At 41.2% G+C, this 17012-nt stretch overlaps 1 protein-coding gene across 6 annotated transcripts in view; it reads right to left on the minus strand.

Moving 5' to 3' along the window:
* Positions 1-17012, minus strand: part of bod1l1 (biorientation of chromosomes in cell division 1-like 1) — an 85861-nt gene that overhangs the window by 64993 nt on the left and 3856 nt on the right. For 4 of the 6 annotated variants that reach the window (XR_011940191.1, XR_011940190.1, XM_072496392.1 and 1 more), the window contains exons 2-3: positions 7951-8075; positions 3156-3343 (exon numbers count right to left, since the gene is read on the minus strand). Coding sequence is in view for 3 of the 6 variants with exons in the window: in XM_072496392.1 (XP_072352493.1) it covers positions 3156-3343; positions 7951-8075 (313 nt within the window). In the remaining 3 variants the exon portion in view is untranslated. Of the gene's footprint in view, positions 1-3155; positions 3344-7950; positions 8076-15419; positions 15521-17012 lie in introns of all 6 variants that reach the window. The other 2 variants (XM_072496393.1, XM_072496394.1) reach the window with 2 other exon arrangements.

Genomic DNA, 17012 nt, shown 5'->3' on the forward strand with positions numbered 1-17012 from the left:
CTAGCCACTGTGCCGTCCTTTGATGCGCCTCTTCATTCTCCAAGGAGGAAGATTTGGAGGAGTCTGCAAATCAGGTAAACAAGGTCAGTGTACCCAAGGGACAATAGGCAAGGTGTAAATACATACACTCGCGAGTCACTAATACAAACACGTTTCTCCTGAGCCTTTCTTAGATGCCTTTGAAAAATAATAAATCTCTCTCCTATAGCCCTGTTCGTCTTTCCTTGAATACCCCCCTTAAGATCACACTGGACCCCATCATGATACCAGGCCAAGGCATGGCATTGATCTCATGAAGTTCTGACCTTTCCATCACATCTCTCTCAACAGCACTCCAGCTGTTAAGTGTCCAATAATGCAGAGATTAGTACAGGAATTATATTGTGATGCAACAGACTTGATTTCATTTTACACCTTTCGGCAATGACGTGCCAATGGTGTGTACCGTACACGTACAGTACATACACCAACAAGATAGCAGTGGTTTGAAATAAAGCTGCATACGGACAGGATGATGGTGTTCCAGTACTGTGGTCAGTAGTGCTGGGGTGGCTTGGTTTGTCTTGAATGCATCAACTGGAAATCTGGAGTGCCAAATGCATCACCCACCTCCTGAGTGCCCCCTTTCTTTGGCTAGCACTGGACCTATGAATGCACGGAGCCACTGCAGGTCAGCAGAGGCTTCTGGGCAAAAATATCTCTGTACAGGAACAGGTTGGACCACAAATGCGGATGGTCTCCTTTGCCTGGAGCTTTTTAGTAGCGGAGGGATAGCAGGATATTAAGGACGGCCAAGCACCTGCCGATGGACTGTTGACTATCCAAGATCGGAGAACTTCCTAAAGCTCCAAATTTTCCTCACCCCTATTCTGCTCAATATACCACTAATCCCTGGTACAAAATATTGTCTGGAGGACATAGAAATATCATTAATTTAGACGTAGTTATCAAATGTACCTGTGTTGGGAAAAAAGCATTAAGACCGGAGACTTTTTAAAAATTCTCTTTGGCTGTGGTGTTGGTGCTGTGCTTTAGAAACATGGGTTGTTCTATTGTTATGTAATTCTTGCTTGTTTCATAGATTATCATAGAATTTTACAGTGCAGAAGGAGGCCATTCAGCCCATCGAGTCTGCACCGGCTCTTGGAAAGAGCACCCTACTCAAGGTCAACACCGCCACCCTATCCCCATAACCCAGTAACCCCACCCAACACTAAGGGCAATTTTGGACACTAAGGGCAATTTATCATGGCCAATCCACCTAACACGCACATCTTTGGACTGTGGGAGGAAACCGGAGCACCCGGAGGAAACCCACGCACACACAGGGAGGATGTGCAGACTCCGCACAGACAGTGACCCAAGCCAGAATCGAACCTGGGATCCTGGAGCTGTGAAGCAATTGTGCTATCCACAAGGCTACCGTGCTGCCCCTAATTGTTGATTATGCATAAACAATTGCACCCGGGCAAATTTCCACAAGGACAATAAAAGGTAATGAATTCAATTACAAGTATCACCATCATCCAGTGATACCCAAGGCCAGCTAGGTGGATTTAGGTACTTTTCTTGTAGGTACTTTTACATTATGTTCCCCTGTACAAGCAGCTGATATGGAGGCAAGCTACTCACCTTTCAATGACTGTAGCAGTTGTCCTCTGGTTGTCTGAGGCTTACAGAGCCCAGCAAATGGAGGGTCTCCTGCGCCTGCGCAGAAACCTCCTCTGTTCCCCTCAAGGCATGGGTATCACAGTGAGAGGGGTTGAGGACCTGCTGTCCACATTAGGAGCACATCGGAGGGGGCTCCCAGGACTTTAGGAAGCCATACTCTAACACTTCAGGGCATACTTATCCCAAATTACTCACATTAATGCACATGAAAGTATAGGTTAGAATAGTTAATTCAACATCAAATTATGTACATAGAGCATAATAAAGAGATAAAGAAAGCTAGTATTAAGAGAGAGCTGAAAGGGACAAAAGAGAAACTAAAAAGTGTTTTTATATTCAGAATTTATTTTTTATTATTCAGAAATTAAGTCTGAAGGAATCAAACTCCACCCTTCCAATATTTAATTTTCAGATCCGGAGAGGTTGTTGGCAGTAAGAAAGACTTACCATGCCATTAGAAATTCACAGACTTCAATGGGCATATCCCAACTTTTTCTGGTGTGTTTAGAGGGTACCTATCACTGAAGTACCCCAACTTCTCGTCCTTCCATAAATTTGAATGCTGAAGCTCTCAATGAGATACTGTTAATGAGAAACCCCAGAAGCAGAACTCAAGACAGCAACACTCTGGGGGTGGCACGGTGGTTAGTACTGCTGCATCACAGCGCTGAGGACAGGATTCGATCTCGGCCCCGGGTCACTGTCTGTGTGGTGTTGTACATTTTCCCAGTGTCTGCGTTGGTGTCACCCCCACAGCCCAAAGATGTGCAGGGTAGATGGATTGGCCACGCTAAATTGCCCCTTAATTGGAAAAAAGAATTGGCTACTCTCAATTTATTTTTAAAAAGACAGCAGCATTCTGATTTCTGCGTTTAACTGAGCAGGCGCAGTCACTAGAAGTTTCTGTTCGATTTACTCTTTAATAACAGGGAGCACTGATAGCCACACTATTATTTTCACTGGCAATTCTGGGTCAATCGATCTGTCAACATAAATGTGGAAGCACTGTCTGTAATTACACCAGGATCATAGGAATACTTATTTACAGGATTCTGAAAGATCCTCCGGATTCATCTAATTGGACCATGCAATATTTGTAAAATAATGCAAATGAGGCAGGATTTTTTGCACACAAACATCAAAACTATTGAAGATACAAACTAATCACTAAGACAACACTTTGCTCAAAAGTTGGTTTACATTTGCCTTCATGGGTGGTACCACTTCCGACATCAGAAATATGGATATGTTTTTTCCCCATAATTTATAGCTTTTTAGTTCATTTCTAATTTTCTTGTAGCTCACACTAAAAACACACATCTGAACTCGAGACAATTCTTAAAATTCATCAAAGTGACAGATGGCAGCATTCGAACCAGGCAAGCCCTGCTAGAATCACAGTACAGAAAGTGCCTGTTAATTAAATTTGATGTAACGTTAAACAGAACAAAGAGAACCAATCAGGTTCGTATTTCAGGTAGTACCTGGAGTTGTTGGCTCTGATTTCTCAGAGTTTGGTACAAAACTCACAGCAGCAGGCTCTTCTTTGCGATCCAAAGTTGCAAGAAATTCATGAACAGCTTTCTCAACCTGAGGCCGGAATATGTGATTAATTTTTGGATCCACAACTTGAGAAATGACCCTGTCAACACCGACCTCCAACATACCTGATCTGCAAATACAACAAAGATAATTGCCTACAGTATTTGTTATATATTGTATTAAAGTCCACTATCCTCGCACTTTTACTTTTAATACATTGGCAATACTTTGTTCAATCTACATTTCCTAAATATGAAACAAAAATACCTACATCAGGCCTCATCAGACATGCACCACACCAGCAATCCATGTCATGCTTTGCGATTGATTACTATTGCTCCTGGGTTGCAGTGTGAAATTTTAACTACAAACAATCAACAGCAATATTATGGCAAGAGGTATTTCTACAATGCCTTCAACATAAAGCCCAACTGCATTTTCACAGTTAGGACTTGTAAAGCTAGAGATTTAAGGAGCATAACAAAAAAGGATAAGAAATGGAGAAGCTAGAGGTTTAGGGAGGGTGCCTGAAGGCTTTGTCACCTAGAAAGTGTAGGTTATAATAGTTAATATCAAATTATGTACACAAAGCAAAATAAGGAGAAAAAGAAAGCCACGATTGAGAGAGAGCGGAAAGTGGCAAATGAAAAACTAAAAACATTGTTAATTTCATTTAATTTTTTAATATTCTCAAATAAAGTCTGAAGGAATGGGACTCCATCCTTCTCAAAGTTAATTTAGCCAAAGACAGAGGACCAGATATTCATGGAAATGTAACTGGAGAATATTGTGGAGATACAGTGGTGCAAGTGGGTTTACAAATTATTTATTAATTCACAGGATATGGGTATCACTGGCTGAGCCAGCATTTGTTGTCCACCCCTTGAAGTGAGTGGTTTGCTAGGCTATTTCAGGGTCAACCACAGTGCTGTAGATCTGGAGACACATGTAGGCCAGACTAGTTCGGGATGGCACGTTTCCTTCCCTAAAGAACACAAGCAAACCAGCTGTGCTTTTTATGATAATCGACAATGTTTTCATGGCCATCATTTGACCCTTAATTCCAGATTTTTATTGAATTCAAATGTCACCATCTGACATGGTGGATTCGAACCCAGATCGCCAGAGCAGTACCCATGGTCTCTGGATTACTCATCCTCTGACTATGCCACCATCTCTCCTGGAAATGCCAAGAACAAATTAAAGTTTAATGTAATAAAAAGTCAGTAGCCATGGGGAGAGAAATTTTTCAGGTCTGTGACCTTTCATCAGAGTTCATACAAAAAAAAAGTCATAATAGAAGTTGCCAGATCTGCTGAGTATTTCCAGTATTTTCTATTTTTCTTTCAGATTTCCAGCATCTGTGTATATTGCATTTGCATTAAAATTTAATGTCGGGACGGAAAGCCAATGTACATCACTGAAGACAAATGATGGGCATGCATAATGTTGCTGGGAGGATATGTGAAGCAAACCTTTGCATCCACTGGAGTTTGTATAAAATGGAGGACTACATGGCATGGTCGAGTGTGGGTGCAACAAAGGCAACTGCAAGGATGATAGCTGTGAAGGACAATGATAGGAGTTGGGGCAGGGCAGAGGTATACAATCTTCAAGATGGTTAGAATAGTAGGACCAAAAGTCTTGCCCTGAACTGAAAAAGGTGTATTTTTGACTAAGAATTATGAGAAAGCAGGTGAAGAGAGGGAGAGAGGAAACTGCAGACAATGGTTTCAGCGTTCCCAATGTTGAACGGTAGAAGTTATAGCTCACCCAAGACTAGATCTCAATTATTTTATCTGACAGCAGAGACTTTAAAGACGTTGAATGGTGTTGAGAGAGTGAGAGACACACACAGAGTCAGAGAAAGTAGAGTATAATTTTAGTGGAAACAATTAAAAGTTTACAGTGCAGGCTGTCATTCAGTCCAAAGAAAAGAGCTATACAATCCCACATTCCAGCTCTTGATTAGTAGTCCTGGAGGCTGTAACACACAGTATTATCCAAGAGTTTTCTTAAATGCAAAGAGAATTTCTGGCTTTAATGCCCTTTCAGGTAGTAAAGATGCTAAGCCGTTTAATATTTTATCTCTCACTAGGTTTATCACATCCAATATTTTACACTCTACCTCCTCAACTACAATGTCTGCAAAAATATCCGCTTTTGTGAAGATATGTATTTGAAAACAACAGGTGCCGGAGTGTGGAGACTCGGGGATTTTCATAGCAACTTCATTGCAGTGTTAATGTAAGCCTACTTGTAACACTAATAAAGATTATCAAAAACGGATGCCTAACTTCAAATAACTTGCATGGGAGAACCTGCGAACTGGAGACATTTTGGAAGAGATATCATGGTCAATTGTTTCAAATGCAGTGGAAGTGAAGTTATTATGCAACTCAGTCATAATAATAGAACTGTGAACTCGGAGTTTAGTTCGGGTTCTTTTGGAAAAACTCTTCTTGCAAGAAGAGATGGTCCCATGGATAAATGGTGAAAGGTAGCAGGATTAAATAGATATGGGAACATGAATGGTAAGGGAGATGAAGTGGTCAGAGATTTTGGAGATCTGCGCCAGACGTGCAGCAGCCACAAGCAAAGGCAAAGATGTACATAGAACATACAGTGCAGTTCGGCCCTTCGAGTCTGCACCAACCCACTTAAGCCCTCACTTCCACCCTATCCCCGTAACCCAATAACCCCTCCTAACTTTTTGGATACTAAGGGCAATTTAGCATGGCCAATCCACCTAACCTGCACGTCTTTGGAGGTGGGAGGAAACCGGAGCACCCGGAGGAAACCCACGCAGACACGGGAAGAACCTGCAGACTCCGCACAGACAGTGACCCAGCGGGGAAGTGAACCTGGGTCCTGGTGCTGTGAAGCCAGTGCTAGCCACTTGTGCTAGATAGAGTTAATACGAAAGAAAAAAACAGGGAAAGCGCATCAAAATGTTAAAAATTACTGTGATCTGGGACGAATTAAGACTATCCTTGGAATCATTTTCAAAATAATGTTTAAATGTTTAGATAATTGGCGTCAGTAACTTCAGATTTATTATGTTTCTGTTCCTCCTCCAGTTCTGTGAAGATTAATAATAATGCTACATAAGACATACCTCAGCACTGGTGAAGCATAACCTGGGCAGTAAGAAGTTATAGATGTAGAACTTCAAACACGCACATCCTAAAATATAGTAGCTTGTATAGAAAAACAGTGCTCAAAGGATTAAAGTAAAATTTAATACTTGCCTCCAAAAATGAAATCTAATACACTCAAAGTCCCTCATACAAATCCTACCTTGCTGTTATTTTTGTTCATACGTCACTCTGTCTCCTAACCTCCATTGCTTCTGAATCTTGATGCATCAATTCAAAATACTTAATTACAAACCTCTCTTTATGAACTCACTAGGGGCTTTTCACAGTAACTTCATTTGAAGCCTACTTGTGACAATAGGCGATTTTCATTTCATTTCACCTTATCGCTACAACCTCTTCCAGACTGGTGTCCCAGCTGGAATTGTGTAGCCCTCCAGCTCTAACCTGTTGTGCATGCCCCCTTCTACATTCCTCACTGGCATAGCTTCTACCATTTTCAACTTTTAATGTAATAAAAGTTTTATTACATTAAACTTCTCCACCTCGTTTCTTGCCTCCCATCTTAAAAGCCTCTCAAAAGCCATAAACATTTTGCAACCTCCGGTACTTCTATGGAAAGGAATGCATGAATGTGACAGGTTATTATAATCCTCAGGATGCGCCAATGTGTTTCACGATAAATTAATTTGTTTTTAAGTACAGCATTGTTATGCGCCCAATTTCTGTGCAAAGTCCAACAAACAGCAAAAGGACACAAATAAACATTCGGTAGCATAGAATCAGGAAGGAATAATCACGAGAAAAAAACATGGACACACATTTGTTTTTTTGAGTAGTGCATATACTGTAGTATATTAATTCCACTTATACGCCTCAGTTTAACATCACGTTTGAAAGGTGGCATGCCTTGGGTGGCACCGTAGCAGTGGTTAGCAGTGTTGCTTCACAGCACCAGGGTCCCAGGTTCGATTCCCGGCTTGGATCACTGTCTGTGTGGAGTCTGCATGTTCTCCCTGTATCTGCGTGGGTTTGCTCCGGTTTCCTCCCACATTTCCCGAAAGACACGCTGTTAGGTAATTTGGACATTCTGAATTCTCCCTCTGTGTACCTGAACAGGCGCCAGAATGTGGTGACTAGGGGTTTTCACAGTAACTTCATTGCAGTGTTAATGTAAGCATACTTGTGACAATGAAAATTATTAATAATTTAACAGTTCTGTTGTATGGTATTAACAAGTCAGGCTATTTTTTTGTGCTCACGGTCAAGTTCTATTACTTTACAAGCAGCAGCTGGAAATATTTTATTACATTAAAAGTTTTGTGTGCAAAGTTTAAATTAATGGGGGATAAAAGTGCATTCTAAAAATGAATGTCCCGTAAGTACAACCGATTGGCATTCCATTAAACAAAGCTATAATTGAAGCCTTTCTGCCCAACACAGAAGTCACAGTGAGAACTGACTTTGGAGTGGCTTTTATTTTTTTTTTGAAGTGTTTCAACATCTCATCGCCAAGTTCCTGAAAGTAACATTTCCACAATAACATTTCAACAGAATTTTGTTAAACAAATCAAAATCTTATACAATATCTATTCTTAACATTGGAATGAAAATACTTTTCCTGTTTTCTGAAACCTACTGTAGGACCATTTGTCTAAGACTGTTCCTTAGCTGATTCTTGTTGAGATGAGGGCTCCACGTGTGACTTGCAAGGTGGTTTGACACAAAGTTATCCACTCGCTGTCGTAAGTTCTGATAAGCGGGCTAAAAACAAAAAATGTTTTTTTACTACTTTAACTAGCAAGATAAAATGTTAAAATAGATCAACTAAATTGAAATTATACTTGCGGTACTGATTTGATATTTAAATGATCCTTTCAGAGCAATACAGGCATGCAACACTGCTTAGAATTTACAGGCAAATGGGGTGAAATTTGAACAATAGCCCAATTATTAGACATAACACTTAAAGCAGTCAGGTCGACTGCTTCAGTAATACCAAATTTTGGCAATACGTTTTCAACAAAACTAGCACGTAGCTTTTCACAGCAATATTAAAAAATGATGCCTGGGCTGCAACTGCATTACATTAGTAAGTAGTTAAACCATAATCACATTATCTTTCATAGGAAAAAGGGAATGAACAATCCCAAATATTTATCATAACCAAAGAAAAATTAATAGAAACTATTCCACGCATAAGCTGAGAGGCGCAGAGTAGGAGAATTCAATAAATGGAGCGGCTTGCTAATCAAAGTGTGGCCAAAAGAATTTGATGTGTGAATTTGGAGGTAAGAAGGTGCCAAATGCTTTCAACCAAAGGGTAGTAAATAACTGGCAGAAACTAAAAAGTGACATACCCAACTCAAGAGGGAGGTCTGGCTGATCTCAACAAAATTAAATATATATCTAAGCATCTAAATGTCTCCTTGAGTATTTAGAGTTAAGTTTGACTTCATAAAGTTAAGTGCAAGTAACTGCAAGTCAAAAGGAAAAATAACCAAGTAATTAATATCTTTAAATCAAACTAGAATTTAATTATTGAAGTAATCAGTAACTAATTACTAATTTACTTAACATCAAGCAAGATTCACCTATTTAATAAATCTCAAGCTCACGTGGACAATTAGATCAATAAATATACTAAAGATAACCAACAAAAAAATGAATTTATCAATAAAGAAATTGAACTGCAGGCAGTGTAAGGATTGGAGCATGTGGGAATTTTGTGGACAAGACTCCCACATGTACAAGGAATGTCTGCGCCTTGAGACACACCAGTTCAGAGTCACTTCGACACAAAAAGGAGGAATTACTGATTAATTAACTTATTTTATCCGGGATCCTAATAATAACTAAAGCAAAATCTGGAGAAGGAGGATCCAGTTGTTGTGCTCCATTTCAGAACAAACAACATACGAAAGGTTAGGGAAAAGGTAAGGGAGTACCAGAATTAAAAAGATAAATTGAATAAAAGAACCTCATGGGTTGATATTACGGCCTACAGCTTGGCACAGGGTCAAACAGTGACCATACAGCTGAAACAAACCAGGTGGGAATCAAGGTCCTTGCTGATAGAATAACAGGGACTGTAAATAAGGCTGCTGGAATGACAGAAACCAAACCATAAAAGAACCAGAGACGATGAAGGACAAAAAAACACAAATGGCCAGAGATTAGGTAAAGTCAGAGGGAAAAGGTAAAATAACTAAAACAGGGAGAATTAAAAACAATTTACAAGGATACAGCATGCATAGCACTTCCAACAAAATGGATGAACTAGAGACGATTTGTAGCTAGGATCTGGATATAGTATGATTTACTAAGCATGGCTACGTGGGAAACAGGTTTAGCAACTAAACGCTACCAGACATAACACATTTAGGAAGGGTAGAGGAGATGGAGCAGCTGCAATAACAAAAGACTACAATGGCGGTAGAAAAAGGAGATCATAGTCATTACAGCGCAGAAGGAGGCTATTCGGCTCATCAAGTCATAACCGGTCCTCTGAAAGAGCACCCTACTTAGACTCGTTCCCCTGCCCTATCCCCCTCACCCTACCTAACCTTTGGACACTAAGGGACGTGTGGGGGGGGGGGAAAGAGTTAATTTGAGACGACATTTAGAAAATTAAAAATAAATGACTAAACAATGATGCAGGGTGGTGAAACAGAGCATCAGGAAATAACAGGGGCTTGTAGAAAGGATCTGCAATAATCATTGGCAATTTTAATCGTTACATAGGTTGAATGAATCAAATTACAAAATATAGCCTGAAGGATGAGCTCAGAGGGAATATTTAGGACAGTTTCTTAGAAGGATACATTCTGGAAAAAAACAAGGAACAAGCTACTTCTAGGCATGGTAATGAGACAGATTAATTTATGGTGTCATCGTGAAGGATCCTCTCGTCAAAAGTAATCGTAACACGATAGAATTCACGTTCAGTTTGAGGGTGGGAACTTAAGTCTGAAACGTAAAGGCAGTTCCAAAAATAAGATGGTGGATAAGGCGTGGTAGGCATTGAAGAAGGTATTTCGTAACTTCAGATGTATTCCACGGAGAAAGAAATACACTACTAGATGGATGCACTACATTAAAGACAAGTTATTACTGATCATTTTTAATTACTATCATCTGACACTGAAAAATAACTGCAAGCATGGAGTCATATTCATTCAGCTTTCAGGTTATTGCAGGTTTCAATATAAATTTGTAACTTTTTATAAATTTTGCATTGAGAGAAAGAGACAATCTCTTTTCTTATTTCTCCTGTACTTGAAATTGAATTTGTACCCTAATTCATGCCCCTTGATCCTTCTGAACTTTATTTCTCAATCCTTCAATTGGATTGGTTAAAGATGTGCACATTCTGCTACCCATATCTTCATTCATACCAAGTCCCGTCTCACCAGCCAACATAGAGGCATTGTTCAACCAAGAAACGCTTTTCAAATTCTGGCCTGTTTTCTAATTCCTCCGTGCCCTCATTCCTCCTCATCTCCAACAGTCCGACAACAAATAAAGATACATTCCTATCTCTTGCACATCCCCAATCTTAATCACCCACCACTGCCAATTGTACTTTCAACTGCTGAGGGCCTAAATTCTGGAATTCACTCCCTGAACCTCTCCACATCTTATTTCCTTTAAAACACTCCTTAAAATCTACCTCTTTAACCAATCTTTTGGCCAGATACCCTCATATCTCCTATCGTGGTTCCGTGTCAAACTTCTAACACTCAAATGAATTGCCTTGGAACATTTCACTACATAAATACAAATTATGGCACTCTTATTATATTGTCTTTTCAGCAACTTAGTGGCAAAATAGCTTGAAATAAATGGTGCAAAGGCAAGTTGAATTAACAGATGTCTTGCTAGTAAAATCTGCCCATGATCAAAATATGTTTTTACTAACATACAGACTCCATCTAGTGGCGGCTGTGCCCAGTTCTGTTATATCATGGATTTGGTTACACGTAACCAATCATATTTGAGAGCCTGAATACGACGTGGAAAAAAACGATTGCTGCAGGTAACTGCATCAGAAATCTCAACACATCCCAGTCATGCCTCATGCAGTGTTACATCATTATTCTGGATCACAGCTCAGATCCAGCGTTTTACAGCTCCAATGCCTCAAGTGCGCACGCACACGTTTTTCCAGCACTCAAAATTTTAGTTTAGGGGACAGACGGTGGCATAGTAGCAAATCACTGGACTAGCAATCCAGAAGACCAACGAATGCTCTGGGGACACCGATTTAATTGGCACCACTGCAGCTGTCAATTCAAATGTCAAATAACATTTGCCGGGCAATGACCATCTACAAGAGAGAAACCATCCCTTGACCTTCAATGGCAATTACCATTGACCAGAAATTGAACTGGGCCAACCATTTAAATACTCTAGCTCAGTGATTTTCAAAGCGGGGGTTGCGACCTGCAGATGGTTGCTGGATGGTGTAGAATGGGTCACCAAAAGGACCCCCAAGTATCAACTGACCATGTTTACTGTTTTCTATCTAGGTAAATCTCACTGCATTACAGTGTATGACCGCGCGAAGCTGATGTTGAAGCCGGTTCCATGGACTTCCTTACTTCTCTTACCAGAGTGTAGTTGGGCAGTTTGCCGTCAGAAACCTGTAAAATTCTCTTGAGGTGCCATTTCCTGCTACTATGTTCAGCATCAGGAGAAAATTGAAGAAGCTCTCTCCTGTGATTTGGGGCCAAAAACACATAACTTAATGTCAAGTGCTCTGTGCAGAACGTGTGACCTGCTCACTGCTGCCGCTTATGGCCGGAAGACTGCACACAGCCTAATTTTATTCTCATTTAAAAGCCGGTGGCGGCAGCATTCTCAATTTAAATGCCGGTAGCGGCTGTTGGGCACCTCCCATGATCTGGAAAGTCACGATCGATTGCTCCCCGACCCTCCTGACACCTGTCTGAGAACCACCTGCGGGTCACAACCTGCACTTAAAACCATCATGTACATGGTCACACACTCCTGGATCAGTAGTGGGTGGGATACCAATCAAATGGTCTGCTTTGTCCTGGATGTTGAGTTTCCTATGTCGTTTGAGTCCAAATGGACCCAGCATTGTTTTTTTAACATGCTTTCAGGCTGTTACATAATTACCTGGGAAACGGTACTGACAGGCGTCGTGACATTCTGTCTGACCGTGTATTTCGTTCAACAGTTAGGGCTCCCTTTCTGAAGTTGAAGTGTTGAGTTTAATTTCCTATCTGAGGTCGTGTTAGATTTTGAACATGACGGTGTTAAAACTGTGCAATATTGAGCCTGTTAATCTTTCCAGCGCTTGCACGAAATGCTCCAAATACTCACAATGGGTATGAAGAAATAAAATAATCAAATAACCCGGAGTTACTCCCTTTAGCAATGTCAGAGTGGATCTGTCGTTTAAGGTGCAACAGCAGCTTAATTTACATTCAATAATACAGAAGTGGCAACAATGAGTGCGTCTTTTAAAAAGTAATTATGGAGAATCTTTTGTGAATGTGGCATGGGTCGCGATAGTCGGCCATTCTGGAAACGAGGGTCGCTCGAAAGAAAGTTTGAAAAACACTGATACGGCTACAAGAGATGGTCAGAGACTGGGAATTCTGCAGCAAAAATGTATCGCCCGAATCCACAAAGCCTGTCCACCATCTACAATGTACAATCAGGAATGTGAAGGAATATTGTCCATTTGGACCCAAACGACATAGGAAACTCAACATCCAGGACAAAGCAGACCATTTGATTGGTATCCCACCCACTACTGATCCAGGAGTGTGTGACCATGTACATGATGGTTTTAAGTGCAGGTTGTGACCCGCAGGTGGTTCTCAGACGGGTGTCAGGAGGGTCGGGGAGCAATCGATCGTGACTTTCCAGATCATGGGAGGTGCCCAACAGCCGCTACCGGCATTTAAATTGAGAATGCTGCCGCCACCGGCTTTTAAATGAGAATAAAATTAGGCTGTGTGCAGTCTTCCGGCCATAAGCGGCAGCAGTGAGCAGGTCACACGTTCTGCACAGAGCACTTGACATTAAGTTATGTGTTTTTGGCCCCAAATCACAGGAGAGAGCTTCTTCAATTTTCTAGCCGCTAACAAGCAAGGCAAGGACTGTAGGCCAATACATAAAATGCTGGACAATCTCATCAAGTCTGACAGCATCTGTGGAACGGGAAGGGAGCTAATGTTTCGAGTCTGGATGACTCTTTGTCAAAACTTTGAGAAAGAGTCATCAGGACTCCAAACGTTAACTCTGTTCTCTCTCTACAGATGCTGTCAGACCTGCTGAGTTTGTCTCGCATTTCTGTTTTTGTTCCAGATTCCAGTAACTGTGGTAATTTGCTTTTATCTTAAAGAGGACAGAGAAGATGGATAATTTTGTTACAAGGAAGATACAGCCGGAGATACAAATAGGCTGTGTACCTACTGGCCAGGATCTCACATCTGAATCTACTGGAGAGAACTGCTCAGGAGAATCCACATCAGGACAGAGCAGTATGAGTGTTAGCTCTGTTCGGAGTTCCAGGCCCTTTGGTTAACAGCCTACAAAGAAGGAACTTAACTCTGGATCAAAACAGTATAGAGATGATTTCTTGAGATATAGTTTTGCCAATGCAAATAAGAATGCAAAGTCCATGTGTGTTATATGCAGGGAAGTAGTGACAAATGAGGGGAGAAGTTTCAGATTTTAAAAGAGAAGTGGTTGGTGAAAAATTCCTGTTGAGGTTGAGACCCCAGAGTTAGTTATTAACTTACAGCTGACTAAATGAAAAGATGGCGCTGCTGTACCCGACCTGTGACAACACATTAAAAACACACCAAAAGTCCATGAGGCTGTCAGAATTCTGGAATAGCATCTGCCAGTAGTATCCAGAGCTGGGTAGAACAAGCATTGTGTTGCTATTGCCCTTCACAGCGACCTACATGTGCAAAATTGAATTTTCCGCTCTCAGAAGGTCAGCCAGCGCAGGCCAGTCGGCGCGGATCCCAGCAAAAAAAAGTTTGAAAAACACTGATGTACAAGATGCACTGCAACAACTGACCCAGGCTCCATTGACAATACCTTCCAAACCCCACAACCTCTGGCGCAAAGGAAAGGGGCAGCAAATGCATGGGAGCTATTCCACCTGCAGGTTCCTCTCCAAGCCACACAAAATCCTTATTTGGAAACATATCGCTGTTCCTTCATTGTCACCGAGTCAAAATTCTGGAACGCCTTTCCGAATAGCACTGTGGGCATACCTGCACCAGATCGGTTGCAGAAAACGATCACCGCTAACTTCTCCAGGGCAATTAGGAACGGGCAAACATTACTTCCCTTGCCAGTGATACACAGGCCCCATTAAAGAATCAAAACAATTTAAATACAATGGCATCATAGCCTTGAACACATTCCAGTTTACTGGAGAAAATTTGATTTACGCTATTTTTATATCCTGGTTAAGAATTTCCTACATCACCATTTGCTTTTTGCCCCCTGACCCATTGGAGCCCAAGTGTGATCTATTTTTACGCATTAATCTTTTTCTATTCAAGTATCCTTAACTTCTTACTTTGCCTTTCCTCTCCTTACATTGTACCTAATGATATTTTTCTTCTGCTGCTTCATCGTGCCAAATTGCTTCCTTCTGTGCTATACTATAATGTTCTGAACCAGTTCAGTCATACTTAACAGGTATATTTTCCTCCAATCTGAAAAACAACCATTCCCCAAACTTTCGCTTTCCTATCAATTCTTTTGAACCTTCAATCAGGTTTCCTCCCCTGGCAGCACTCAAATGGCCCAGATCATAATTGCAAATGACAAATAGTAACCACAGAGAACTACTTCTACCCTCTCAACCAGTCAGCAGCCCTGGACATATCATCCTCCTCTAATGCTTCTCCTCAGTGGGACTGCATTTGTCTTGTTCAATTCCTATCTATCAAGTTACAACCAGAGAATCACCTGCAATGAGCTTCCACGCTGATTCCTTAGTTTCTCCCAAAATCCATGCTTGCAACCGCCCCCACCCCCCTCCCTCCCCTCCTATTTCTCATCTTGATGCTATCCTCCACAACATGTTATGAGACCTAAACTTACCTTAATGGTGAGAGCGAAGGTCAGGAACTCCAAGTCCCACAAATCTTGGACCTTCTGTGCATGCGCAGTTCTATATTTTCATGTTCTGTGGGCCCTTGTGCCTGTGAAAGCAGAAACGGCACAAAACCCCAGAGTAGGTGAATGGGTGTGCGACCCCATTGCCAGAAAGTATCCCAGAAAGGGGACAGGGAACGGTACCAATTAAGGAAAAAAGAGAGCAGAAAATGAGGCATCAATTGGAAAACGGGCTGCAATTAGCAGACTTTAAGTGAAGCAGGTTGGAAGTATCCCGAGCAATTGAAGAGGGCTCAAGAGAAGCCCTGAAGATCCAACGGTGGCCCTATGCTGTGTGCCGTTTGGGCAAATCTACCCCTTTGCGTAATGTGTTGATCAGAGTTGTGCCTGTAATTTGGTACCTGGCTATGTGTGAATCCCGGGGAACAGATTCTCGGAGGACAAGACTGAAACCCTGCAAGATGGGTCACTGCTGATGCCCTCAGAGCTTGTTAATTAAAGAGGGTTCGAGAGAAGTCCTGAAGATCTTATTCCCCAATAACCTTTTTAACCAGCGTTCCTGAAATAAAGAGACCAATACTGTCTCCAGATGTGATCTCTCCAATGCTCTGTATAACTGAAGCATAACCTCCCCACTCTTGCATTCAATTCCATTCGCTTATCTAATTATTTGCTGTATGTGCACACTAATCTATTGTGATTCATGCACCAGGACACCCAGATCCCGCTATTTGTACTGACGGCTGTTGGGGCAAAGGTACCCCTTTGGAACAATGATATTCTGCTTGGCAAATGAATTGATGTGTTGAAGCCATCAAGTTGGAGCAACTTTTGGAGAGAATTCCAAGTTGAGATCTTTGAAGGTGAAGATAGGAAATCCTTTGTGAGAGACTAGGTTGCAGTAAGATTGGTTGACTCAATTGTTTACCGATGCCTGGGCAGTTAAGAAATCAGTAAAATCTGTTCTGGTCACATTTGTTCAATCAGTTTGCCCTTTAATTCAGAAATACTTTAAATCTGAATGTTAAAAGTATACAATAGATATTGTAAATGGTTTTAACTTTCTGACCTTGTAAGTTTTTGTTTGTTCAAAACCCATTGAATCTTGTAGGCTGTGCTTTAATCTCACTTTGCCTACATTATACAAACCATTATTGGCCCTTAAGAACATAGGAATCAGGAGCCAAAGTAGGCAATTCAGCCTTTTGAGCCTGCTCTGCCATTCAATCAGATCATGGCTGATCTCTTCCTGGTCTCAAATCCGCCACCCACCCATTCTCCATATCCCTATAACCCATTTTTTTTTTTTTTTTTTTGAAATCAGAAAAATATTTATCTTCCTCTTTGAAACCATTTAAAGATTCGGACTCCACCCAATATGGGGCAGCGTGTTCCACAAATTCACCACCCACTGCAAAAAGTAGTTCCTCCTCATCTCAGTTTTAAATCTATCGCCTCTCATCCTATATCTGTGACCTCTTGTTCTAGATTGGCCCACAAGGGGGAACATTTGGTCACATGAATTTTATCAATCCCTTTTAGTATTTTATATGCCTCAATCAGATCCCCTCATCCTCC

The sequence above is a fragment of the Scyliorhinus torazame genome, chromosome 3 (genome assembly GCF_047496885.1).
Source record: "Scyliorhinus torazame isolate Kashiwa2021f chromosome 3, sScyTor2.1, whole genome shotgun sequence".
Classification (NCBI taxonomy): Eukaryota; Metazoa; Chordata; class Chondrichthyes; order Carcharhiniformes; family Scyliorhinidae; genus Scyliorhinus; species Scyliorhinus torazame.